The 27,947-nt window shown below is 39.9% G+C and overlaps 2 protein-coding genes across 2 annotated transcripts in view; both read left to right on the top strand.

Annotated features, from left to right (window-relative positions):
• The first annotated feature begins 657 nt into the window (after positions 1–657).
• LOC134531329 (uncharacterized protein K02A2.6-like) lies at positions 658–3,663 on the top strand. The gene is made up of 3 exons (XM_063367024.1): positions 658–720; positions 1,051–1,280; positions 2,013–3,663. The coding sequence occupies exons 1-3, from the start codon at positions 658–660 to the stop codon at positions 3,661–3,663; spliced, it is 1,944 nt and encodes a 647-aa protein (XP_063223094.1).
• A 9,252-nt stretch (positions 3,664–12,915) lies between these two features.
• LOC134530970 (uncharacterized) overlaps positions 12,916–27,947 on the top strand; it is a 64,072-nt gene continuing 49,040 nt past the window's right edge. The window contains exons 1-6 of the mRNA XM_063366361.1: positions 12,916–13,242; positions 18,668–18,730; positions 20,098–20,139; positions 21,560–21,922; positions 23,557–23,744; positions 26,752–27,061. Of these exons, the coding sequence (XP_063222431.1) occupies positions 13,093–13,242; positions 18,668–18,730; positions 20,098–20,139; positions 21,560–21,922; positions 23,557–23,744; positions 26,752–27,061 (1,116 nt within the window). The 5' untranslated portion in view covers positions 12,916–13,092. The remainder of the gene's footprint in view (positions 13,243–18,667; positions 18,731–20,097; positions 20,140–21,559; positions 21,923–23,556; positions 23,745–26,751; positions 27,062–27,947) is intronic.

Genomic DNA, 27,947 nt, shown 5'->3' with positions numbered 1-27,947 from the left:
GTCTAATCTGGTTTGTGAGGACGGGCCACACAGGCGCACACTTGAGCGGCAGGCTTGCTGGTGCTGTAATGGATCGCACAGTCCAGAGAATTGCAAACACCGTTCCTCAAAATGTAATTATTGTTCCAAGCTGGGACACCTTGAACGGGCATGCATATCGAAACAGAAACACGGTTCCAGGGTGCAGGGGACATCCAGAGGGGCCAAAACAAACCCTAGTAGCGGGGCTTTTCATGTAGCGGATGGACCAGATCCAGCCGGCGAGCACTCTAGCCTGTACAGTCTCTACCAGTTACGGGCAAGCACCCCCAGGAATCACCCGCCTTTCAAAATGTGGGTACAGGTGGACGGTAAAGACCTAGAAATGGAGGTGGACACAGGGGCCGGATTTACCGTTATAAGTAGCGAAACTTTTGAGAGGTTATGGACGAGCAGACCAGAGCTTAAGGCCGCGAATCTTCTTCTCCACACATGGTCCCAGGAGAAGCTGCGGGTACTAGGTGCACTGGAAGTGCGTGTGCAGACGAATGTTGCAGATGTACAGTTACCACTCTTAGTGGAGATGGGCGTGGACCGAGTCTACTGGGGCGGAGCTGGCTAGAGCCCCTCGGAATTTCAGTGGAAGGGGAGCACACCATGCACTCGTTAGCAACAAGCATGGCCGCACAGCACCCCAACATGTTTGCCAGCGCAGACCTGGGGCACTATGTATGGCCCCCAGTAAGCATAGACATTTAGCCAGATGCCAGACCAGTTTTTCGTAATTGTCGACCTGTGGCATTTGCACTGTGCGATGCCGTAAGCAAAGAGATAGACAGACTCGTGGAACAGGGAGTGTTCGAGCCAGTAGCTTATGATAAGTGGGCAACACCCATCGTTGCTGTATGTAAAGCAAATGGTTCTGTCAGATTGTGCGGCGATTACAAGTGTACTGTGAATCGGGTGTGCCAAAGCGAGACTTACCCTTTACCAGCTACAAATGAGGCTTTTTCCAAATTGGCCAGTGGTAAGATGTTTACTAAATTAGATTTGGCTGATGCATACTTGCAGGTGTCCGTGGATGAGTATACCGCCGATCTACTGACGATAAACACCATGAAAGGTCTGTATCGGGTCAGGCGGTTGCCCTTCGGCATCAAGTGTGCCACAGCGGTGTTCCAGAGACTGATGGAAACCTTACTAGCAGGGATAGAAGGAGTCGCGGTGCTGTTAGACGTCATCCTCATAATGGGAGCGACCGCTGAGCAACACTGGCAGCGGGTCAACCAGGTCCTGGGTCGGTTAGAGGCAGCTGGGTTACGATTGAAGGAGAATAAATGCATGTTTGCCGCACCATCCGTTCAATTTTTGGGGTTCAGCGTAGACAGTGCTGGCATACACCCAACAACAGCCAAAGTGGATGCTATACACCTTGCACCGGCACCCACCTGCAAAAGGGAACTACAGGCTTTTTTAGGGCTACTCAACTTCTACGACCGTTTCCTACAGGGTAAGGCCAGCATAGCCGAACCACTTCACCGTCTCCTGGATGCTGGGCATAAATGGGAGTGGACTGAGGTTCACGAAGAAGCTTTTCACGCTGTAAAAGAGCTTCTTCAGTCAGACGCAGTCTTAGTACATTACGATGCAACGAGGCCTGTTTCATTGACATGTGATGCTTCTGAGTACGGCGTGGGGACAGTTCTGGCTCATGTGGAAGAGGATGGGAGTGAGAAAGCCATAGCTTTCGGGTCGCGCACATTGCACAAACATGAGCGTAACTATGCACAAATAGATAAGGAAGCGCTCGCAGTAATGTTCGGGGTGATAAAGTTCAGGCAATATGTGACAGCGAGACCCTTCACAATTATCACAGACCATCAACCCCTGTTGTGGTTGCTGGACCCCACCAGGCAAACGCCAGATTTTCTATCGCCTAGGTTGCTATGTTGGAGCCAGTTACTGTCCATGTTCGATTAAAGGAACACATATCGGCCAGGACAAAGCATTGCGCATGCGGATGCTTTAAGCAGGTTGCCGTTGAAGGTTACGGAAGTCCAAGTGCCCACTGCGGGAGACGTGTTGATGTTGGAGGCATTGCCAGATCCCCCAATTGAAGCAGCCAGGATTCCTGCACTGACAGAGGCAGATCCAGTATTGGGTGCGGTCAAGAAGTATTGCGGTGGTGGCTGGCCACAGAGTGGCGCAGTGGCTGATGAGCTCCGCCCGTACTGGACACGATGGGACGAGTTGTCCCTGTACAAGGGGTGTATCCTTTGGGTCAGCCGAGTAGTTATCCCCTCAGCGCTAAGGCAGGAGCTGTTAGTAGTGCTCCACGCAGCTCACAATGGCGTGGTGAAATCAAAGGCAATAGCACGCAGCTACATGTGGTGGCCGAAGATGGATGACGACATTGAGAGAATGATAGGGCTGTGCCAGAAATGCCAACAGTCACGGGCCAATTCACCCCAACGTGTACTCGCTAGTTGGGAACCAGAAACCAAACCATGGGCCAGAGTACACATAGACTTTTTTGGGCCGTTCCAGGGCAAGGTTTTCCTTCTCGCTGTTGATGCCTACTCCAAGTGGCCGGAAGTCAGAATAGTAAGGTCTGCATCATCAGCATGTGTGGTGCACGAACTGCGGGACATTTTCAGCATTCAAGGGATTCCTGAATGTTTGGTCTCTGACAACGGATCCGCGTTTGTGTCAAGCGAGTTGGGAGTGTTCGCACGGAAAAATGGTATCTGGGTAGTGCGTACAATACCCTTTCACCCATCTAGTAATGGGCAGGTAGAACGCATGGTCCAGACGGTCAAAGGGAAACTTAAAAAGGGGGGCATGGGTGACTGGCAGACCCGGCTAGCACGAACATTGTTCGCACTGCGTACCACCCCAGTCACTGGAAGTCACAAGACACCAGCTGATCTGCTCATGGGTCGTGCCCTTAGGACAGCTTTGGACCTGATTCAACCGAACCCCAGCAAGTCGCCCTCAGTACAGCCAGCAGCTGAGCGCCATAGCAGACACTTCAAGGCAGGGGACACAGTGTGGTACAGGGCTTACTACAGGAATGCCAAGTGGTTGCCTGGGACAGTACTAAGCGCACAGGGTCACCAGATATTTATAGTCAAGGACGACATCGGAGGAGAGCATAGGCGCCACAAGGATCAAATCAGGCACAGGGTGCCCAGAGGATCGGCTGAGACAGATGGGCACCTGCCTGCGAGGGGAGGGCCCAATGAAGCAATCGAGAAATGTGCCGCGGTCCAGGTTCCACCTAGGGGAGAGCAGCCCAAGGGTGAGCACGGCACTTGCAGCACCCATGACAGGCGGCAACAGACAGCAGTAGAAGACACCGCAAGCTGCGAGGATGACACAAAACCCTTTCGGGGATTCAAGACGATTGAAACCATTGGCAGCGGTACCAGCTACGTGGAACAGCTCATCCAGCCATCCATCGAGAGGGATCCAGCCAGCATCTGCATCAGGGGAGGACCAGCGTTGGGAGAGCCCATCACGGAATGGGAGCACAAAGGCGCCAGTGACTCTGGGAGTGACAGTGCACGGCTCGCCCAGGATCCGGAACCATCGGAGAGTGACCAGGCGGCTGGAGCACGACCTTACCCACAGAGAATCAGCCACCGACCCAAGAAGTGGGAGGACTATGTACTTTACCACTAGTGTAGCATAGCGTAGTAAGATATTTGGCAAGGTTTTACTGTACTGTTATAAGGAACTTTTAGTAGAGAGGAGGTGTTATGTCCTTTCGTAAGTTGGCAGCAGTCGTGTCTTGTTGTAAACAATGGTTTTTATGGCGGGACGCAGCTACGACGGGCGCGGCAAGTTTGTGTGTTGTGTGTGAACAACGAGGTGCATACGAGTACCATGAATGCTGCGATGTGCTGCGTTAGTGTCATCAACATAACAAGCAGCAGTAGTATTTATTGTCCTGCTGTATTGACCAGCAGTGTTGTCGCCATCATGGCTGTGTTTGCATAAGACTGGGACGAGTTTTAATTATATCATGGTAAATGTTTTTAATTTTCATGTATCAAAATGCTTTTCTATTTGACGCAGTGTTATACTATATATTTTAAATATATTGAGTAAAATATTCCTTTGTTATTAAGCTTTCAAATGCTTGTTGTCACAATAGTCCCGTTTGAATTGTTTTTATTAGTGAAGTTTTCTGTTCCCAAGTGACGCTACTGGGCAAGATGTATAATTAAAAGTTAAGGTAGATCAACTCCTGTCATATTGGATTTTTTAACTTCTCGTATATTTCTAATGTGAAAGCACAATAATTTAGGTATAACTTTCAACGATTTATCGATATTTTTAACAATGTAGTATAATTCTGCCGATACATATTAATTTTAATAGTATGTTTATATAATTGAACATAAATTAGATTGTAGGCCCTAAATGTGAACCTTTTTTATACTGATGTGGCTATATTCAAATTAAAACCATCTTGCACAGAATTGTTTACCTATTCTAAACATATTTTACAGATGGTTTACACGTATAAAAGGAAAAGTGATCGTGGCAGCTGGGAAGAGAAGGACATGGAAGCTGCCCTCGCAGCTGTTCAAGAATCTAGTGAAACTATTCTAAATGCTTTAAAGAGCTACAATGTGCCTTATGGTACCTTGCATTGGCACCTTAGAAAGGAACTGCAGTGAAGTCTTTGGGGAGGTATCAGCCGGTTATCACTAAAGTTCAAGAGTTGGAACTGAAAGAATACATTTTAAAAATAGATTCTGTTTTTTTTTTTTCGGATTAAAAAAAAACGAATTCGTGGAACATTTTTTTGAATTCGCCGAAGCAAACAAAATCCAACATCCATTCAAAAAAGGTTGCGCAGGAGATGACTGGTTCAAAGGTTTTAAACAGAGACATCCAGACATAATTTTAAGAACACCTGAGCCAACATCAGTGGCTCGTGCTCGAGGGTTCAACAAGCCACAAGTAAACCGGTTTTATGATTTATATTATGACGTATTAGAGGAGCACAATATCAATGCAACAACACTGTTCAATGTGGACAAGACAGGAATCCAGACCACAACCACCAGACCTCCTAAAATACTGTCCTCGACTGGCAAAAAACAGGTGGGAGTAATCTCTAGCTCAGAACGAGGGACTTTAAGCACTATCGTAGGATGCTGCAGTGCTGCAGGCCAATTCCTTCCACCATATTTCATATTTGCAAGAAAGAAAATGGTTGACCGACTTCTTGATGGAAGTCCACCAGGGTCTGTTGCTACCTGCACAGATAACAGGTGGATAAATGGGCCAGCTTTCTCACAATTGCTGCAATATTTCGTCCAACAGGTGAGACCAAGTCCTAAGAAGAAGGTTCTCTTGTTGATGGACAATCACATCTCTCACAAATACTATCCTGCGTTAGAGTTTGCTCGGAAGAACAATGTGGTGTTTCTCTCTTTTCCACCTCACACCACTGGCAAACTTCAACCACTAGACAGAGCTGTTTATGGACCATTCAAGATATTCTTTGAGCAAGAAATAAACACATTCCAAAAAGCACATCCTGGAATAATTGTGAACCAACTATACATCGCGAGACTAGTCACTCCAGCTTTTCTAAAATCTGCATCTGCGAAAAATGCTGTTCATGGATTTTCATCAACTGGATTGTGCCCTTTCAACAGAAACATTTTCTAAGAAGAATATTTTGCACCAGCGACAGTCACATATCGTCTTCATCTTCTTGACGAACCAGTTCCAAGCAAGGATCAAGTTGCTGAGATCAATTTGCCAGGATCAAGTTGCCAGGATCAAATTGATATGATCAGGTTGCCAAAATCAAGTTGCCAGGATCAAGTTGCAAGATCTGCAGACACAACCAAGCAGTTCTTTGAAGATATGGAGACATGTTCCTCTAAAACAAGCCCATTTCAGGTGCGGCCGCTCAAGCCGTATGTAACTCGGAACGACAAACGCAAAAGAAAATGTCAGCGATCCGAGATCCTTACAAGCATTCCACAAAAAGAAATCCAAAAAATGTCTTATCTTAAGAGTCTACAACAGACATCACGAATCAAAAAGGCATCTTCTAAAAAAGTTGATATGGCAAATTAAAAAAAAATACTTTTTGTAGAAAAAGAAGTAAATGAAGGTGAAACTTGATGTTTAGTTTGCACAGAAACATATGCAGCCTCTGCTGGACAAGGAGAGTGGATTCAGTGTGGTGACTGCCAAGACTGGGCACATGAAGTGTGTACATCCTACACAGGTGTGGGAGCCTACTATTGTGATTTATGCCAATATGTACATTGTAGAAGGCTTACAACGTTTTTTGTAACATTTGACAATTTTAGTGACATGGTTAAATAACTATCCATCTTTCCCGAATACATTATCTATCTTACCCAGGGGTAGTGGGCAAAATGGATTTTTTTCTGACTTTAATTTTTACGTGGATTAAATAAGTTTCTCATTTTTCATCTAAATGGTTTTGTGGTATTTAGTTTTGTAAGTATTGGGTTAATAAATAAAGCAGTTTTTCAGTCTCTATGACTGAAAGTTTCACAGGAATGGAGCCTTCAAGTTAGGCTATCCATCATGTCCGGGTCTCCCTAAGTGTAAAACCAAAAAAAAAAAGGTGCGCGGCAACTGACTGCTATGAATTATACCTAAGACTGTGTTCGGAGCATTACAAGTGAACGATAATGGCTTCTACTTGGCATTTTCTGCATTTTGTGGAACATTGAAAGACTACTATTATCTAAATACATTTAGTGAGTCGAAAGACATTTGTAATTTTCTTGTCGATATCAGACAGAACATAATCAATCAGCTTACTGATGATGTAGCAACAAATGGACCTTTGAAGTATAACTTGTGGTTAGACTGTATATATGGAAAGCCATATCCGTTCGATGACAAAGTGAAGAAGTGTGCATTCAAGACATAGGCTGCAGTATTTTAAGTTCTGACGATGTGAAGCAAACTGTTAAAAACGGTATCTAGAAACTCGGTCAAGAAGAGGAGGACTATGTCTGTAAAGGTTCTGGTTCGTCTCTGTCTAGTATAAAATGATTGGTGCTAAGAATTAGTCCTTTCACGCCTATGCAGGGCTAAATATGTATAAGATTGCTGGATTTCGCAAGTGTTCGTGTAGTAGTAAAATATAAATCATGTAAAAAATATTATGTTTGTGAAAGAACTTGTCGTGTATTATTTTCTAACCTTTCATTTTTGAGGTGTTTTTACATAAAATTATTTTTTTTGTATCGACCAGGGATCGAACCAAGTTTCGAATCAATCATTACTTGAATGAGTGAATTTTTTGATTACTTTTGGATTTTTCCCTCAATTTTGTAGTATTAAAACTGTGGATTTTCAAGGTGGCAGCTGTAACGCGAACTGCAACATTAATAGGATCCAATATGGCGGTCGCAACGTAAAGTGTAACGATGAAATAGTACTCAACCAAGATGGCGGGCGTAATGAAACATGCATCATTTATAAAATCTAAGATGGCGACCATAACGTAAAGTGCAACGGTGGTTTACCGAAATCGTTTAATTAACTAAACAATTGAAGTATGTAAATTAAAAAATATTTTTTGGAATTTTTTCGGAATTTCTAGCATTGAAATTACAGATTTACAAGATGGCTGCTGTAACGAAACATGCAACAGTATCGATAAATTTAACTCAAAGCCATAAAAAGCCTTTGTTTCAGTATACTACAGATTTTTGAATGAACTGGTGTCAAATAAAATTCTTAGGTCATAATTACAAATAAAGAGAGAAAGAAAAAAAAATTTTGTGTACTTGTCACGTGTATGTGATTGCCTACACGAAGTGTGTAGCTCCGTGTAATTTGACATTGCCGAGATTATATGGAATTATTTCATATATCCTATTCTTGTTTTCAGCCTATTTTATATTAAGCTTTTTGTTTTCCGTGTTACATTGAATGTATTCATGTGCCACACCTTTTCTTATAACACACACTTCTCTTACTTGTCTTCTTGTCTATAGCATAATTATTTTGCTGTTCACTACAAAGTGCAGTGGAAATGACATAAATACAGTTAAGAAGCAGCACAGACCTCAGTAGAGATTCCAACCTCTCTAATTATTCGAAATTAAATCAAACCTACCATAGTTGCCTTATTTTAGTATTATAAAATTAGTAACTAATTAGGTTTTGAGACTTCAACTAAAAAATATAACAGCTAAGGAAAGTGAGGTTCAAGAAAATGGTCCAATTCTAAGTTAAACTAGCTAGAGCAAAGCGAATGGTGAAATTAAAATGCCAGAAAAATTAAATTGCACATAATTGTTATACTAACGATTACAATCGCAAGTAGTGAACAGTAAAAGTTGTATGTTTTGCCGTCACCCGACCTATGTGAAAGGCCCGGGGGGTACCTGACGGGCGCTACGGGCGTCGCGGTGCTCTTGTTGTCCGGAGGGGCGCCAGGCTAGCGGACTGCTAGGCCGTTGATGTTGGGTCGTGGGTACTCTGCCCCCGCGTGCCCCGCCAGGTACACGGCTTGAATCTACCCTGAATGGCTCTCCCTTGATTGTGAAGGCCGCTCGGCCGTGTGGAGGACGGGAGACTCCGGAAAATTAGTATACACGAGTTGGTGAGAATTACCTTTAATCTAGTCCCGCTACAAAACACTCTCACCAACACTTGGCGACGTCTAGCCGTTACACAATTAACACAGAAAAAACATAACACTACGCGACACTAATGGTTACCGCGGCAGTCTCGCGGGACGCGGGTCGATGCTTGCTGGAGACGGCCAGCGCCGAACATTAACGGGTACAGGGGGGGGCTCTATGAGCGGGCTCCTAAATTCGGCGAAACACTTACGTGAGTGATACGATCTGCAGCGCGGTATCACGATGAAGACGGTCGGGATAGGCCCGGTTCCGTAAAATACGCGCCGAGTCGACGTGGGCAGCTTATGAATTAATAAGAGGTTTAAATTTAAATATTTAGTGCAGAATAAAATGATCACAGAAAGAAAACTTGGATGCTGCCCACGGACACACGTCTGTTCCCGGCGCGGAGTGGTTCGAGACTGCCGGACATGGCCGCCTCGCAAGGAAGTGAAACTTTCTCTTCTTTGTGAGTCGGCGTCAAAAAACTTATATTAACTTAATTTGCTCTATTATAAGCTAAAAACACGTTCCAGGTGCTCAATTAAAAGGTAGCACCTGGTAATTTTGTGCTTAAGGCTTAACAACTGTTTTATAGTAGTATTTAATTATTTGAATTGTGGCATCAAGTTGGCGACTGTAAATTTATCAACATATTGTCTCACTGTGAGCCGTTTTAGTTGGATTTCTTCTAATCTGACACGATCATAGTCACGGGCATTTTAATTAAGGCCAGTGGCCGCGGTGACTGTTAATGAGGTTTGTTGTCTATTGAGGTCACGCCCGGGGCGCTCGCCTGACTCAATCCGGCTGGGCAAGGGGTGCGCTCCGAAAACGGGATACGGTACTGGCGGTGCGGAGCACGGGCTTAAAGGCCATGGTCGGTACGACGTCAGTTTTAGTAGGTACGAGCACAGAATGCAGGATGTAGAACTGGAGCCGAACACAATCTTGGAGTTGTGATATCATAGCCGCCATTTTAAATTTATAATTTCTTTCACTATTAAAACTGTTACAATTTATTTTAAATATTCAAATACTATCTAAAACTTTCTTCTGAAACAATTTTTGATAAAATGAACCATTACTGCAAAGAATAGAAAAAAACAGGGGTCGGGATAGATAAATATAACTTCCGTATCCTGTACACTATCAAATCCATTCTTATTTATTTTTAACTTTTTTAACATTATGTTAAACTTTTGTTGAAAATAAATTTTTGATACGAGCAATCATAACCACAAGGAGTGCAAAAATACTCGGAACACTATCTAAAAAAATTTGCCTGAACAATTTTTGATGAGAAGAATTATAAGGTACTGCTGGAGGTTGAAATAACAAAAGGGTTTTAAAAAATGTTAAATTCCTTTCTACGTAACCTACACTATTAGATTCGTTCGAACTTATTTTTAAACTTCTTACATAAATTTTTCTTACTTAATGTTAAAATTTATTTTGCTGTGTAGTTAAATATATTTTTACTTAACTAATATTTATGGTACCTTATCCAAAAGCTGAAGTAAAACATTTGCACAAAAAAATACAAGAGCAATTTTTAAGTTTTGACGCCGTCCCCGCTACCTCTGACTATTTAGACGTGATTTTTGTTCAGTTCGTGATCTCAGGGAAGGTTCGGCCTTGTGGCTAGAGGTAGGGGTCAACGCAGTAGGGCCCCCCGAGCTGTTATGGCCACTCGGGACGCCTGAATAATAACACAAAGCTTCTGAAGATAGTTGGTGAATTTAATACAGCACAGCCCAATACATGGTGCTGCCCGTTCTGGCCGTAACGGTTTACCCGACGCGACTAGTCACACGCGCAGCTCACTTCCTCAGTGGCGGCTCACGATTTTTATGCGCGTGAGGGCCTGACTCGTACACGTGATGCGATAGTTACAAAAAACACACTCTGACATGGCACACGATATCTTGACGCACAATACACTACACTATTACCAAACTCTAAATAAACTGGGCTAGCAGCACGTAGGCCCGTGTCTCCGGCGACTCTACGTGATGTCTAGATGTGTCCCAGGGACTGAATCGTTATTAAGTTCGATGGCACGCGTCGCCTGCTGGCTGCCCCATGCGGGCCAAAACTACGTAACTGGTAGGCTAGGTTGGGCGTGAAGCGCCGACGTAAATCCACATAATCTCCCCACAGTACTTACGTATGACGTAGAACACTCATCTTGGAGCACTGATTGAATTAAGTTAAGTACCTCATGGTAAATTTAGGCCGACCGCGGAACTGTACGTAAAAGGTTGAAAAGAAATTACACTATTGAAAAACTACATGTCGGTGAATGCAAAGGTTGAAGGTTCCGCGTTGTGCGCAGGCTGCCAGACTGGGTGAGCTCTCGAAGGACACTCACTGTGTCGCCGCGCGCGACCCCCCTCCCCCGCCAGCCCTCCCGCGGAAACGTGTGAATTTCGCGGGAAACTGAACCGGCCAAGTTCGGGACAAATCGCACAGTGAAACATGATTTTGCAAAGACTGAATTATTAATTAATGAAAAATAATGTTTAATAAAAACCTGTGGAAAACATAATAAAAATAATTTGTTGTAGTGTGGCGGAGGGATATGCCACACCCGGCCGGATCCTTCCGCCGGCGCAGCACTCGTTGCATGGCGTTCGCCTCGTCGCACGCACTACACTTTGCTGCGCGCACGAGCGCGTTCGGTGCACACGTTTTTACGAGACGCTGATGAGGCATAGCGGTCTATGCGACAGAGGAGCATTGGCGGTCGGCGTCAGTTTTTTCATTACCTGAATTTTTTTTTATTATTATTTTGTAAAGGCACATTGCATTTAAACACGAGGTTATTCGGTAGGCATTAACAGTTCTGGAGATGCTAGTTTAGTGTAGTTATACTTGAAAAATGGTAATACCAAGTTAATGGTTGATTAAGTTAGGTTAGCTACATTATTAAGCATAGTAAAAATGATTTATTAGTTTAGGTAAGCAACATAAACAATATGGTAAAATAGGTTGAACTGTTTCCTATGTCAATAGCAATAATAATTGTAAAAATGTAGCATAGCTTTTTTAACTAACAGTTTAACCTATTTTATTATATTATATTGAAAATAGGGTATAATTAAATTGTTAGATACATTATGACTTAATGTTAAACGTGCATAGGAAAAACAAAAGTATAGCAAGTTCTTACTTTCATTCAAATCAAGACACACAAGTTGAGATGTACTAGAAGGTGTGAATCTTTGTGGTTGCAAAACACCTGTTTTCCAGGTGTATTCAAGAGTATTAAAACAATAAAAATCTTCCCCGCCTCAACATACACACACACCTAGAATTTAGTTATATATAGTACTCACAAAGTCTTGCTACCTTAAATAGAATCAAATTCTGGGGTTTAAGTGCTCTGTGTGAAAAGTAGCAGAATTTTTTACGAACGAGTTCAGTCGGCAAGGTTCGTATATGTTCGTGTATTTTCGACTGTCTTAAGTAAGTATGCTCTTGCTTGCTGTCTCCTGTAAATTCCTACACGTAATGCATGCCAATTTGCATCCCACATGAATGTGCCCAGAGTTTTCCCTGTGTCTATGCAGGTTTTACCTGGGCCCAACCTATCTCTAGTTATAGTCTAGATTTAAGAGTGAGGGGAGTTAGTCATAACGCCAATCGCTGCCATGGCTGGCCAATACCCTCCTAGCACATGATTCATGCGACCCTCTCCCTGCATGGCTAATCCCAGCATGACTAGGTGTATAGGCTTCGGCCTGAGACACACCTAGGTCCCTCCCTAACCCGGACCCCTCCAAACTACACTTAGTTTTAGTTAGGTTAGGAAAAAAATAGCTCTTGCTTGAGCACGCATTCTTCATGAACCTCATCTTTTTCACGGACTATGAAACATGGATATTGAAATCACCAACATGCTCAAGACACATCTATGAATACGAGCCTTAGTTTGCTATGTCATTAATTTTTACACAGTTTTATATTATAGAGTGATCCTGATTAGGAAGTTCTTGATAACGTGCAAAACACACTGAGAGAGTTATAGATACTAACTTCAGTAATTATTATTTTAAGGTAAATTCTTAAAGAACCCTAAAATATTTCTTTAAAATTAAAATGGTTGCTACTTTAACTTTTAATAACTTTATATATTTCCATTTTATTGGATTTACATACGTTTAAGAGTGTTTATGAACTAAAATATATACTTAAATGTCAATTTACAGTATTGGAAAGTCAGCTGACACTACTGGAAATTAACATTACACTCTACAACGAGTACCCACAGTATGTTGTATCGGAAACCAGTTTCCTATCGAAAGGTCTACCCTAAAATATACTCGATCGTGAAGCAGGTTATCATAATTTGACAACTCTTTCTAGTTTGTTATTGTTTGGTTTGTTAAGATGTAAATATTTTTTTGTGATTTGTTTTGTGTGCGTTCTATTTTTTCTAACATATGTACTTTGCACCATGTCTAAAGACATCGAGCCGCAAGGAATAATTTTTCAATTAGAATGGAAGAAGAAAACAGGACACAGCAGTCGCGATGAAGTCGCCAGTATTGGAATATGGGATACAGTGGACAATTCTCTTGACTGGACTACGTTTCGTTCATATCTTGTAAGCAACTTCAACACGTATGACAATGATTTAAAATGCTATGTACCTAAGCGGTGGTGGTGTAAAATGTTTTCTTGGCTGTTTTAATTTGTTGGGTTCTTTAAATTTTGAAGCAGTTTTGTGACCATCCTGCTTTTTAAATTATCTTCATAAATTCTATATTGCATTATCCGCTTACTTGAGTGTAGTTAAAATGAAAATTTGAAAAATTGAGGAAAAATACTTAACACAAAAAAAATTGCGCTTGTAGTAAATATTGATAACTTATGCCGTGTCCGAATTCAGTAGACCACCCAGATATGTACTTGTGACCCCGCATACTTCACTTCACTTGCTCTTGAGATATACTAGAGCATTGGGTGCGGATATATATTTTTTGGGGATCTTCAAATTGTGTTTAGCCAGTTAATAGATTAACTTTGTTTTATTTTAAAAAACATAAATTTAATTCCAGCAAAACGTTTCAGCTAAAAGTACTAAAGTTTTACACTAAATTACAAACACGTGAATTATAGCAATTAAATATTTATTTACTTGCATGTCTGTATACTTCACTTATAGTTCATACAGCCTTTGTGATGTCAATTCCAGGGGACAATTACATACAAGTCCATACTTCAGGGAAATTCGAACAATGTCATAGTACATAATTAATGTTACAAACAAAGATCACATTTAATATTGTAAAAATTTAGCAATATTTTGGGTAGGTGTGCCATTTTGAAATAAAAAGGAAACACCTGATTATTGATGTTTAGTTCCAATGATTCTGTCAAGATGCATTCAGATATTTTCAAGCATTTTTTTTTTAATTAACCATTTTACGTTTGCCTGTGCAGTAACTCGGCCGCTGCCACGCTTGAGACCCAGTAAACTTTGAATACTACTATTACAGCCAGGGTAGGTGCAAAATTATTGTGAATATTACTGGTAATTGTAAATATATTGACATACATTTGTGTTGTTCTTTAATAGCGTAGCTGAGACTGTTTTCAAGGAGAGTTATCTCTGATCCTGGTGGTGTCACCCTACTGTTTTAATACTAGCTGCAACTTGATCCTGTGGTTCTCCATAGATCCTTAGGAATGTTTAATGTTAGTACGTTACGGGCAATGCCAAGTCTAAGACTGTTTTCCATGCTATTTGATTTTTCATTTAAAGTAATTTTCAACAATATTTTTCAATTATAATATTTCTAATAATATGACATCATCCCTCAACTCAAAAAATACCACTAAAAGTTTACCTGGACTAAAACATGGCGGCAGTCAAGGTAAAATTGTTAATTACATTCAAAGTTTTGAAAATATTTTTATGTGCCTCGACAGAATTATTAGAAATAAAACAAGGAATTTATTACATCTATTTTTGGGTTTATCTTTTTTTGTTTATAGTGGTGCTCCTATGAACAGACAGTTACCATTTTTTTTTTGTTTTGTATATTAATGTAAGTACACTTTGAAAAATAGTGCATGTCAAGAGAATGTACACTTGGCTGCCTTACTGTTAGCCATAATTTTCAACCCTGCTGTTTTCATCCCCCATTAAACAATGGCTCATTTACTAATATATGACAAGTATTAGCTATCATAATTTTGTTAAAGTACATCTTTCTTTAGGTAGTTGAAATGAAAAATCCCTCATTTTCTAATTGATGTGTTAGATTCCTGTTTCCATTACTCCATTGACACTACTATTTGTTTTACTGTACAAAAGTCACTAGAAAGTTTATCTAACACCATTTTTGTGTGTTTACAAAACAAAATCTGATCTTCATGGAAACTTTGAAGAATTAATTGTAAAGAGAAAGTTAAGATGTTTAAAATTGGTTTCCTAGAGTAGCGACTTTACCATAAACAAAAGTAATCAAAAAGTGGATCATTTGGGTACTACTTAACCCGAAAAACAAGTATTTTTAATCTGCTAATCAACTGTTCAATATCAGGTTACAGTATTTTTAATGTGGCTAACGTAATGTAACCATTCTCTAACATTATACAGTATTTTAAATGTATCTTACTTAACCATTCAAACTTTAAACTACTGGAAATATCGCAATGCGATTTTACAGAATCATGTAATATAACAAGAGGAACAACCCAAAAACACTATTTTCAATTTTTTTTTTCTTTACAAGAGTACCTAATCTATAAAATTAACTTTGCTTATTACAGTTCGTACGTTTGGTTCTCTGGTTTGTACAAACCAAAAAAAAAAACATCTGAAAATGATACAGGCAGAATTTGTAATAAAGCTGGTAATATTTCATTCATGCTTTTTTTTGGACATAGTGACTTGTATGTATGCTTTATCACATGAAGCTGATAAATTTTCACAAACATAAACTTGTTACTTTTATGCCAAATCTAACCCCTACATTCAAAACAAAAAGAATTACTTTTCACATTATCAGTGGTTATTTATTTTTAACGTAGCACATTCAATAAAATTTAAGTCATAGAACTATTTTTTATTTTTCTAACTTAACAAAATGTAAGCCAGGCTAAGTTGACTTTGTGTTATCAGCAGTTACAGTGAATTTGTTTTTAAAAGTTAGTCTCAGAAAAGTGTTTGAAAAGCCTGAATGTACTATGTGTTTACAATAATTAGGTAAGTGTGCACACAGTTCTGAACACTCATCGAACACAATTGTATAGTTGATCAACAAGCAGGTGATTCAGGATTGTTTGAGTATTGTTACAATTTATAATGTGGGGAGAACCTGGTTTGTAAGGGATAGCCCAATTAAGTTTTATTCTCTCGATCCCGTCACTCCGATGTCGCACTTCCCCTCGCTTGCGAAACTCTCAGAACTCAGGAACTGTCCCGGGACTTGCTTGGGATCCACTCAGAACTGTTGCCAAACTCGTCGTGGGACTCGCATGGCAGTTGTTGCAAAACTCTCGCCGCACTCCTTGTGGAACTCACACGGCCCACCCCGCAGAACTCTGTCACCAAAAACCTCCCGCTGAGGCCGGCATCACTGCTCAAGTAGTCTGTGGCGCCCTTCTCGATCCGACGAGTGAAGCCGTGACGAGTCGCGTCATCCCGGACCGACCCGACACCCGAAATATCGAAAATGGCATCGCTTATTCACGCAGCGGCCTGTGGAATTCCCCAAGGCCACTCAGCAACAGATAACAGCGCCGAGGCAGGGTGTCATGCGGGAGCGGAGGGAGGAGGGGGTAGCGACGACCCTTGTAATTTGCCGAGGCACACGTGGCATGCCTTACATCACGTGACACGGCGCATTGCGCCAGTGGCCTGGCAGGGTCGCTAGCCAGCTCCGAAGTAGGCGCGTGTCGCTGTCCTGTCTGTGTTCGTACCAGTATTTAAGTATTGTTAAGAGTATTGGTAAATCAACACATATATATTATTTAGAATTAAGGCACACTTATGTTTTTCTAGTTTAAAAATGTTTATATGCACACTTTTTAGTAGTTTACCTTTTGCTGTTTCATGATCTTTTGTAACTCCATCATATTTTACAGACATGGTCATGAGTGAACAACAAACTTTATTACCTTCTTTGATTGCTGAACTAGTTAATTTAAGTTCATGAATCAATGAGTCGTTAAGAAAAATAAAATAATTGTTTAGTTCGGGAACTGACTGGTATAGGTGAAAACCTTGCTGTTAAACGTTGGCAAAAAAAAAAAATATATGTTACAGTTAATACAGCCGCACCCATAATCTTTGGAAAAATGGTAAAAAAATACAATACTGTATAACAGTGTTCAATTTTTTTATAGTTGGACTGGGAAAACAATTTACAAACAGGAACTAAATTTTCAGAACCTCTATTCAATTTTTTTTTACATTAATTTTTTTTAAACATTATTACCACTTACTGTTAGTTAACTAATTATGATTGTTTTCTTTAGGAACCATTTAGACACTTCCTATATTTTCCAGTAACCATAATGTAAGAAAACTTACAATAAATTATGTGCTAAGATGTCTTTTTCTTCTTGTGTATTCACCTAATAATCAAAGTATGTTGTTTACAAATCCCTCCTTTTATTAATTCACTGTTTTGATCAAATTAGTAGCTGAATGCTTAATTTGATAACAATCACTAAGTTATCCAAAAATGATTAATTTAGCTATTTTAAAGTTTCTTTTGCAATGTCATGAGGTAAATACTAATGAGAAGTGTCCCCTTTTGCTATGAAGAAAATGCTTTTACTGTAAAATAATGGTTTCAGAAACAGGAACCTTATAATAATTAGGTTTCTATGTAAGTTATTTGGTAGTATATTTTCTCTGCTTCTTGCATTGCCCATTTTCATTACTTATGTACCATAATGGAAGAAGAAAACAAATGTATTTCTGCTCAGTATAAAGAAAGTAGAGCAAGCTCCTTTTAATTCCTCAATATTAATTGTTTGCTTGGGCAGTGTAATGTAAAACAATTAATTTTGCCCTGGTTTCTGCTGTTCAGCAAATAATTTCTATTATAATTGCCACTGCTTGTTAACCTTACTGGTCTGTAAAAGGTTTTTCGGGAAAGCTTTGGTGATCAGAGTGCCGGCCATTGAGGAACTAGTGCAGCTTTATCACAACAAGGGAGTTCCTAGATGCAGGTTTACCGTGTGTTTCTTAACCTTACAAGATAATTTATTCATAAGTGGCGGTCCTAAGGGGTGATGGGGGTGATCCTCCCCTCCTTTTTTTTATTTCGTTATCTCTATAACCAAAACAAAAAAAAAGGCTGAAGTGATAACAAAAAATAATCTTCTCCAGTCCTTGTCTGATCTTTGAAGTTTATTCAATTTTAAAAATAAAAGAAGAAAAAGAAAGTATTAAGATTGGAGTCCCACTAATTCAAACTCATTGAAATCTAGATCTATTTGGATTACCATAGTTTCGGATTAACCTAATAATTACCTTAATGCAACAGCTTGAAATAAAGTACATCTCTAAAAGCATTTAGTCATCACATAACACAACTTTTTAAAAGCAAAAAATCACTGAGCATTTTTATAATTGGGTCAAGAGATCAAAAAAATTATTTTTAAGTTACAAAAAATTTATTTTTTCCCAATATTTCTTTTCATTTAAAACTCGTTAGGAAACTCTTTAGGATCAGCAGGACTCCACTGTATTTTACATTTTTAGAGTTAGCGGTTTATTTAACTCCTGACAATTTATCAGTAATGCTTTAATCTGCCGTTTAAAGGGTTGTTATTTTTCAAAATTTCAGACTTCCCATTTAACTGGGAGGTATTCTCTACCACCCAAAACCCTCTGGTCATCCACCCTTCCCAAAATTTAAGCTGGTCCGTCACTGATTCATATTGGTCTTTTTACCATTTACTTAGGGGAGTGCTATGTGTATTTCTTAAACTTACTGTTTTTTTGCTTTTTTTATATATATTTTTTTTGATATGAGTTTCTTTATGACTGTTTTATGAATTTTCAGTGCCAGAACTTGGGTACCATGGAGGACATATCTGTGGCGTACGTGGACAGCGAAGGAGACGAGGTACAGTAGTTCTAATGCTCTTAGCACTTAAAAAAATAACTAGTTAAATTAATTTTATTAGAGTAGAATATAAAATTGGCTTACATAGGCCCATGGTTGCAAGAGAGAGTTTATATTAAAGATCGCAGGCTTTCCTGGCCCTTGTCTGGAGTGTCCTCGTTTCTGTGTTGCTGCGTCAAAGGCAAATATCACCAACGTTTTGGTAGACGTTCAGTCGCCATCATCTGGAAGCAGTTATCTAGTGAGGTTATTGCAAGTTCTCTTGCTTTTTAATACTCTCGCCTGAGAGGGGTGTGTTTCCTAATTGGCTGCAGCTGTGGGCCTACGAGGGCCTTCCTTTCTTCTGGTGGGCCGGTTGGTTTGGCCAATTGGAGATGGGCTTCTGTGGTTGGCTTGGAGTGCTGGCCAATCAGTAGCCTCTTCTCATCTGGTTGGCTGGACTGACTGTCTGTATATATATATATGTTATTTGATAAATATTTCTAGCCTTGCAAGGTGCTATCAGAAAACACTTGCTTGCAAACTCCCTATTCACAAATTCATGTATAATCTTATGTTTATTTCAACCTCAACTAATGAGTGTGCCATATAATTAAATACAAAAATGTAATAATGATTACAGCCAAGTATCATACCCATAGTTGAAAGTGTGATGTCAAATAAAGTATATATATATATATATATATATATATATATATATATATATATATATATATATATAATGTTACTGTACTGTTAACTTACAAGACTAATTAATTTTATGCAGTCAATTAATTTATTATTCCTTTTTTTTTTAAATTAATGATCTAAACATCTCATACTCATTGAGGTCAATGGGAGTACACTGTGAAAACCCAATGGCTCACTGCAATGTCTGCATCATTGTCCTCTTGTAAATAATCTGTGTTTAACCCCACCGGGAATCGAATCCAGATGGCTTTGATGGGGAGCAAATGATATGACCACTCATCTCCGCAACCCTCCCCCCCCCCCCCCTTTTTTTTCTACTTTAAAGCTACATAATAAATTTTAGGAAGAGCCTTGAATAAAAAAGTTACCATTTAATCTATCTCTATATAGAAATGCTGGAGAGTTACACAAAATAAATTGGTAATATATAAATACAGGTAGTATATTTGAACACAGTGATACGTAAATACCTTTTGAAAATTTACAAAATACTTATGTTATATTTTAAAACATTTACTTTTCATTACACTTTACAGTCAACAGATTTTGTTGAAATATGTATGTCCACTAGTATTGTAATGTTACTAACCTTACTTGTTAGTTAAGATTATGTATTTATTCTAGAAAAGTGAACTTCATAAAATATATATACAATAATTCTACTTTTTTTTTTCTAGTTGCCCATAGAAAGTGAATGTGAGTTTCAAGAAGCTTTGAAGGTAAGTGTATTATTTATAACGGTCAGTAATACAAACTACTATTAGAGGATTTTTTTTCCCGTTTTGGTATAGCTTGCAAATGAGATATCTTGCAAATAACCTAGCAGATCCAATTTTGCTAGCCATGTTTTAATTCCATTTGTTCCATGGTAATCCAGAACTGCCTGAGAATGGTTTTACATACATTTTTAGTTATGTGAAATACAGCAAGTGTAATCGAGTGCAATTTTACATGCGTGCAGACTGCCACACATTTTCAGACGGATTAAGAAGAGCAAAAAGTTTGAGTATGAATTTAATCACTCTATTAATCTGGAATGCAATGTATATTTTGAGTTTACTGGAAGTTCAGTAAGAATTAAGTCAGTTGAATGATGACAAGCAGCTATTTTGACCAAGCGTAAAACTGGAGATCAGGTGCAACTCAATGAATCTGGCAGTTGCCTCAATTCTTTAGTTTGTATAACTTTTCTCAGTTATTGCTGTGGTTGCATTTAACTTTGTGCCATTGGAGAGAGACAGTAAACGACAAGGGGACGATAGATAGTATGATTGTGGGGTGAGGGGAGAGCAATTGAGTCAGTAACAGATTGCTCCGTAGGTTTCTGAGTGTCTTAGATTCTGGCATACCCATGACCTTCATCGATGGTTCAGAGGGCTACGTAATATCTTCATCCATGGCTCTGAGATTAGCGAGTTCAAATGAAAATACTAGTTTTTGCAGACAAATTGAAACCTAGGGTTTAAATTAATTTGTGTGCGAAAAACTTCACAAATATGACTGGTTGTTGTGTTGACAGAGGAAATTATGTGATAAAACAAAGAAGTGTGTTATATTCGTTTGTCTCACATACAGCGAGAAGTTAACATAACTTGGCCAAGTAGCAATTTTTTGCAACCGTGTGAATTTTAATTTAGTGTTTAGAATTGAGTCGATTCAGCACTCTTGTTATAAGAATCACAAACTCTTTTTTATCATAGTTTGGTGCTGCAAATGGCAACTTAGGTATAGATGCACATGACTGATCCCTTCGAAGAACAATTCTTTGTTAGCTTTATTTACCAGTGCCATTACTAGACAGACATCCATGCCTTATTTCGGATTTGAATTAAGGACACTATTCATTTTAAGCTTTACTGAAACTATCCACATATGAGAGGCTATGTTAATATTTTCCACTTTAACAAACAAAGTGAGTAAATTCCTAAATAGTAACTGCTGTGTTCCTAACAAGGCACATGTATTGCTTGAATTCCTGGTTGTATATTCCATAAGGCTATGATAGTGGCGAGGAGGGAGTGTTATCAACGCTAGGAAAGGTAGATGTTAGGCGCCACCAGCATGTGCTTCCCAGCGACCTATAGATAGGTTTTTTCCTCGTGCTTGGTGTTAGAGCTGTTTGCACGTGCCGGGTTGCAGTACGCCAGGCACAGGGCGCGCAAGGGGCGCGAGATCGTGCTGAAGCTGGACGGCCAAGGCGTGCCCCTGGGCAAAGGCACGGCGAAGGTGCGGGAGGGCAAGCCCAAGCACGTCCACAAGCCGGCGTCGAAGCCCGGCGCCGCGGAGAGGATCCGCAGCTCCGTGGCGCAGGCCGGAGCGTTGCGGCCTGACGACAGGAAGGGGAAGGCGCGGAGGCACGCTGCGGGGGAAGACGACGATCCGGGCCGGCTGAGGAAGGGTCTGCTGGAGGAGATGGTCGCGCGGCAGGAAGTGTCGCTGAGGAAGCTGCGGTCCGATTGGGAAGACTCTCCGCCCCAGTGGTTCAAGAAGTACATGCAGAAGGTACGTGCCTGCCTTTCCGGATAGATTGCAAATTATACTTTGTGTATTAATGTATTCTGATTTGGGATTCAGTTATTTCATTTCGATTTCAATTTTGGCCTTTTTTTTTTTTTTTTTAAGATTAATTTTATGTAACATTTGGTTTATCTATTCATGCTTTAAAAAATGTAAGTACGTGCAATTATCTTTATACTATTGCAGTTATAAATAATAACAAATATATTTGTTATCTGTAATTTACATTGACCTTCACAGTTTACTTAAAAACTGAATTTATGTAAATTGTTAACTGGTGCACCTGTGGCAAGTTTAGTGAACCTGGCCGTTCAGTTTGCATATTATCTTCTGATGCTCGGTGGCTGTCTGCTGGTAATCTGTCTCGCACATGTTGCTGAATCACTCTCATGCTATTGTTCATTGCTTATTTGTTTGTGAAATTCAGAAGAAAACAAATGAAATGTCAAGGTTCATAATGTCCAAATGGTGTGGATTTTTTTTGTCCCATGCAGATGAAACTGATAAACCTTCTCTGAACATCATAAAAACAGGACTTTATGAGGGAGGAAAATGAAACACCTTTATAAGCTGCTTTGTTTACTTTAGAATGTATTCCTAGTCATTTAGATCTTTTAGGCCTACTCTATTTTAGCCAAAACAAAAATAGGAGTTAAAATAACAAATGAGTCCACTTTGAGAAGCAGGTTTATATAATATATTTAAGTTAGGACTAAGCTTCGAAGCATGCAAATATGGGTGATATAGTGACTTATTTTTCGTGCGCGCGCGCGTGTGGGGGGGCGGGGGGGGGGGGGAATAGGAGTATAATAACTTTAGCCATTTTTCAATTGGATGGGAAGATGTGTGAATTTATACTAATATTAGTTGAAGAGGCACAATTAAATAAGAAAACCTTTCAGAATAAAGTTAGGAATACCATTTTAATGTATTTAATACCCCAAATAAAAGGACCTGACTCTTAGAACTGTAATATGAATTAGTAGTATTAATATTAATAGGGTTATTGTTTTATTGTAAATAGACAGTAGAAAAGTATTGAGCAAAACACTTGGTAATGATATTAGGGTCATCAGAAACAGTTCCGTTGACATTCAAATATACAGTAATATTAAAGAAGTCAGTCCAATCTTGAACCTTTATGGCATTACATACACCTACACAAGTGAATCACTTGAGTGAACCTTTTATCCGTGGTTAAATTACAGAAAATTTTTGTAATCATATGCTGCTCATTTAAATATTTTTTTCATAGTCGTGATGGTTTTTTTGCTTAGAAATATGTTTTTTGGGGTCCCTGAAGACAATTATATTTTTTGTTGTCATTGAAGGCTTACTTTACGTGACCAGCATTCTTGTTTTTACATCATGGGTAAGAGATATCTGCTGATACCTCAATGTAGTGTTTCACAGTTTATCAACTACTGCACACCAAATATTTTTTTAGCATTTTTTTTTGATAACATTATAATTCTGATGACGATTCAAAGGAGTTTTTAGCGTGACAGTTTTTCTCGAGCGAAAAGTCTCATAAAATGTGTTTCACAATAGTTGCGCTCAGAGAGTCAGGACCCACAGGAAATATACAAGTCATCAGTGTTGCGGGACTTTGATTGCAGGTGAAGAGCGAGATAATCGCGGAGGTGACGACCAACGTGCTGTTCGCCAACAGACAAGTGGTGGAGCTGGTGGAGCGCCGCATGCAAGAGTACGGCTCCGTGCAGTCCGTCACCAAGAAGCCCAGGAAGAAGAAGAAGAAGAATGGTTCTGACGAGGACTCTGACTGCCCCCAGGACAGCGACTTGGGGTACGTGCTTACAGTTCATTCCACCTTTTGTGTTGGCTAGCATACTGAATATTGGAATGACATAGTTGCATTCAGAATAATATGTATGTCCCTAATCCACACTATCTAATTGATAAAACCTTATAACAAAACTACACTAAAGACAAAAATTTAATTCACTGCTAACATGTACGAGGTGTAGCTATTAAATAATCGGACTGATGTTGCTCCCAGCAAACTGCGAGCGTGCCGCGACATGTTTGAACATAACTGTGTCTGATGGTCCTTCCCCTACCCTGAGCTCGCTGGACCAGCCAGCAGCTCGCTCAGTTTGACTATAGCTGTTGATTGAATAAGTCTACGCACTAGTGACACGTCGGAAATATGCCAAGTGGTCAGACGGAGCAACGGGTTAACCTCATGTTTCTTGTTAAACTAGGGAAAAATGCCACAAAAGTTTATGCAATGTTGAAAGAAGTCTACGGGATGAATATTTATCCCACACATAGGTCTTTGAGTGGTTTAAATGGTGTAAAGAAGGGCATAAAAAGACTGAAGACGATAGACACCCAGGACGGTCCTCAATGTGGAATACGGACAAAAACATTGGACAAATTGGTAAATTAATCCGCACTGATTGTTGTCTGAGCATCCGAGAGCTTGTTGAAATGACAGGAATCAACAAAGAAAGTGTTTGACAGATTTTGAATGGATCATTTAACATGCGGAAGGTTTGCGCAAAAATGGTGCCGAAACTCCTCACTCCTGAGCAAAAGGAATCAAGACTGAACATTTGTACTGACATCCTAAACAACATTGCCACTAATTCAGATTTATTAGACAAGGTGATTACTTGTGATGAATCGTGGTTTTTTACTTATGATCCCAAAACAAAAAGGCAATCCTTGCATTGGAAGAGCCCAAGATCGCCAAGGCAAAGAAAAGCCAGGATGAGCAAATCCAAATTCAAAGCAGTGATCGTCTTTTTCAAAATTTTTGGAATTGTCTACGTTCCCTGGGTACCCAAGGGTCAGACGGTCAATCAACATTTCTACATCGAGGTTCTGACAGCCCTACGTGAGCGTGTGAGAAGACGAAGACCCGATTTGTGGAAGACCAAGTCCTGGATCGTTCACCAAGACAAATGCACCAGCCCATTTTGCCTTGTCTGTGAAAGCGTTCCTCCCAAAAATACGGCATCACCGTGTTGGAACATCCACCGTTGTGACTTTTTTCTATTTCCCAAGGTCAAGTTGGCGCTGAAGGGAATAAGATTTGAAAGTGTGGAAGCGGTTAAAGGAAAAGCGACAGAGGTTCTCAACCAGCTGACAAAAGAGGACTTCCAGCACTGCTTTCAACAATATAAACGTCGTATGGAGTGGTGTAGGGATCGCCAAGGGGAGTAAGTACATTGATGGCGATAAAACTTCTGCTGTAATTGGTGACAAATAAAAAGTGTTATGACTTCAGTCCGGTTATTTAATAGCCATACCTTGTACACTGTAAAGAATATTATGGTTCTAACAAAAATAATTGATTTAAGTAAATTAATAAAAGTAAATCTTGGTGTTTTTATAAAGTTTTACTATGTTTTATGTTTTGTTTTGAGACTGTTTAAAACAACTTACATTTTTTTTAATTTTTATTTTTAGGTACATATGTAGATACCGTATTGGTCCGAAAATAGGCCGACCTCGAAAATAGGCCGACCTCGAAAATAGGCCGACCCCTTCTACAGCGCACTCAAAATCAGGGAAAAATAAATTTAAACTAACTAATATGATTATCAGCAGCATATTACCACAGTAACACTTCAACTAAGTTAGTATTTATTGAACTGACAAAAATATTTGAGAGTTCATATTTCCGTTTATCTTCACATTCTTTTGTAGTGGTGCCAACATTTTACATGGCAATGGCTAAATTTTTTAAGTTCATAGAAATTGTGACGTAAAAACATTTACCGTTACGTTTAATTTTGACGTAAAAAACCCAATATGGTTTCATGTAAAACGTGTATGAATCAACCATAAAACAGCCAATATTGCAAATAGGTTTTATTGTTCTTGTTACTGTTGGTATGTACCGGTATTTGTTTATTCGTGTCGCAACTACAAGTTGCCAACACTGGTGCCATTTTGTTTTTCCTGTGGTAGAAGGGTAAATAAAGCATACTACGGTAAATAACCTTACGGCAAAATTGCTGTTTTTACTGACTGTTTACTGTAAATACCACATTTTACAAGCAAATAAAATTACCGCAGCCTGTTAAATACAGTTAAAAAATAACCAGACCGAGCTTTTAAAAGCTATGTGCTACAAGTGACCATATATGTGTACTTAACTTAAAATATGATACGTTATTGGGGTTAAGTGTGTGTACTAAATTTATAAGTTGGAAAAATTACTAATTTTACGTAAGTACGGCGTAATTTTAGGTCATTGAATTGTATATCTGATAACATTTTTATGCTATAAGTGATTCTCCTTGAAATGTATGTGTTTAATTATACTATTTTGGCTAGTGCCCCATTATAGGCCGACTCTAGATTTCAAGGTTGACAAAACTGGCAAAAAAGGTCGGCCTATTTTTGGACCAATACGGTACATACAGTATGCGTAATGACCTACTGTGAGCTAGACTTATGTGGAACTATAGCTGGACAGATACAACAAATGGAAAAAAATTGACACATTTTACTCAATTTTGATGGAAACAGCATTAAATTATCCATCGAGTGATAGGGAAACAAAAATCATACTCACTTTGGTATATGTGAGACAAAGTAACTGTTGGGAGTCTGCAGACAGGTCCCAGAAGCAATGCTTCTCAGGTGTCTGCTTTGATTCTAATTTCGAACCAATGTCTTCCCTTGTACAGGAATTTAAAATAAAATATTGTGACACTAAGGCTAAGTGCACTATGTATTTGAACCTTTTATAAGGATTCATTATTCCATCAATTTTACTCGGCACTAGTTGTGATGCCGAGAGCAAACTCCAGCAGTATTGGTGTGGCTGCTTCCAGGAGCAGCAAGCTGCTGAAGAAGCTGGAGAAGCTACACAAGCAAGAGAAGAAGCTGGACTCGAAGCTGGAGAAGCTGGAGACAAAGACAAAGCGTCGCATGGAGAAGAAGTGCCTCCAGCCGCCGCTGGAGCGGAAGGCATCGGCATCTGCGGTGGCCAAGAAGAAGTGTGGCGGCGTGGGGCCCTACCTCATGGATGCCATCGTCCTGCACGATGGCCAGCAGGGGGCAGAGTCCCGGGCGCTCGTGGGCACCGCCTTCGCCAAGGTCTGGGAGATCATGAACAATGGGACACTGCCTTGGACGGACAAGGTTAGTGAATGTTCCCATGCACCATGCAACTTATAATGATGATCTATACTTGGAGACTATATTTCATAGTGAATTATGATAAAACTTAAATGCATGTCAATAAAATAGGTATGTAACACCGAAATGCATGTTAATATACCGTATTTACTCGCAGTAATTTGGCTACATTTTTGACCAAAAATTGGGGTGCGGACATTATGAGGTGAAGTCCGAAAAAAAAATTTTCCTCGCAATTTTACATGTTTTGTGTAGAGTAAAAAAATTGTTCTCTCATAATTAGTTTACCCTGATTTTATGTATGCTCACGGTTCTGCAGATTACATTAGTAAAATCGCTGCTTCGTAAAATTGGCACCCTTCCCTCGGCCCAGTTGAAAAATATTAACGGCAGCACACTGCTTCGCAGAGCGCTGGTGACTGGCGACCCTCCGCAGCGGACGTGAGAAATGTGACAGGTGTCAAGATAATTGGGTGCCCGCGATTAGTGGAAGACGCCACTCTTTTTTTTTTCTTCTCTCACTCGCGTGTGCGCTCTCACGTTCAGAAGCCGCAGCCAGCCTACACAAAATAAACACTTTGCGTGAAAAGATATTTTTTTAATCTTATATTGAAATGGCCACTAACGGCATGGGGCAGATGTCTAATGTCTGTATTAGCCGGCGCCGGCTAGCCTCCCTCCCTGTCCCTTGCCCACTGTGTGGATAAAAAAAGTTACCGGCAGACGTCTGTGCATGCGAGTCCCCTCCTGCCCTGCTTGGCTGAAGCGGGGGAAGGAGTGCAGAGCGTGGAAAAGGCTGAGCAGGAATTTAAACAAAACCAAAGCAGAGCCTTGTCTTCCTGACATGTAAGAATTTATGTATGTCCATCCCATTACTGTGCCTTTCAGG

Source organism: Bacillus rossius, chromosome 3 (assembly GCF_032445375.1).
Source record: "Bacillus rossius redtenbacheri isolate Brsri chromosome 3, Brsri_v3, whole genome shotgun sequence".
Classification (NCBI taxonomy): domain Eukaryota; kingdom Metazoa; phylum Arthropoda; class Insecta; order Phasmatodea; family Bacillidae; genus Bacillus; species Bacillus rossius.
Note: the sequence above shows the minus strand (reverse complement) of the source record. Positions and strands in the feature narration are given on the sequence as shown.

Coding starts and splice junctions, on each gene's coding strand:
- LOC134531329 (XM_063367024.1), top strand. CDS start 658: ATGGCCGCACAGCACCCCAACATGTTTGCCAGCGCAGACCTGGGGCAC. Junction 721..1,050: donor GGCACTATGTATGGCCCCCA/GTAAGCATAGAC, acceptor GCATACTTGCAG/GTGTCCGTGGATGAGTATAC. Junction 1,281..2,012: donor GTCAACCAGGTCCTGGGTCG/GTTAGAGGCAGC, acceptor TGCTTTAAGCAG/GTTGCCGTTGAAGGTTACGG.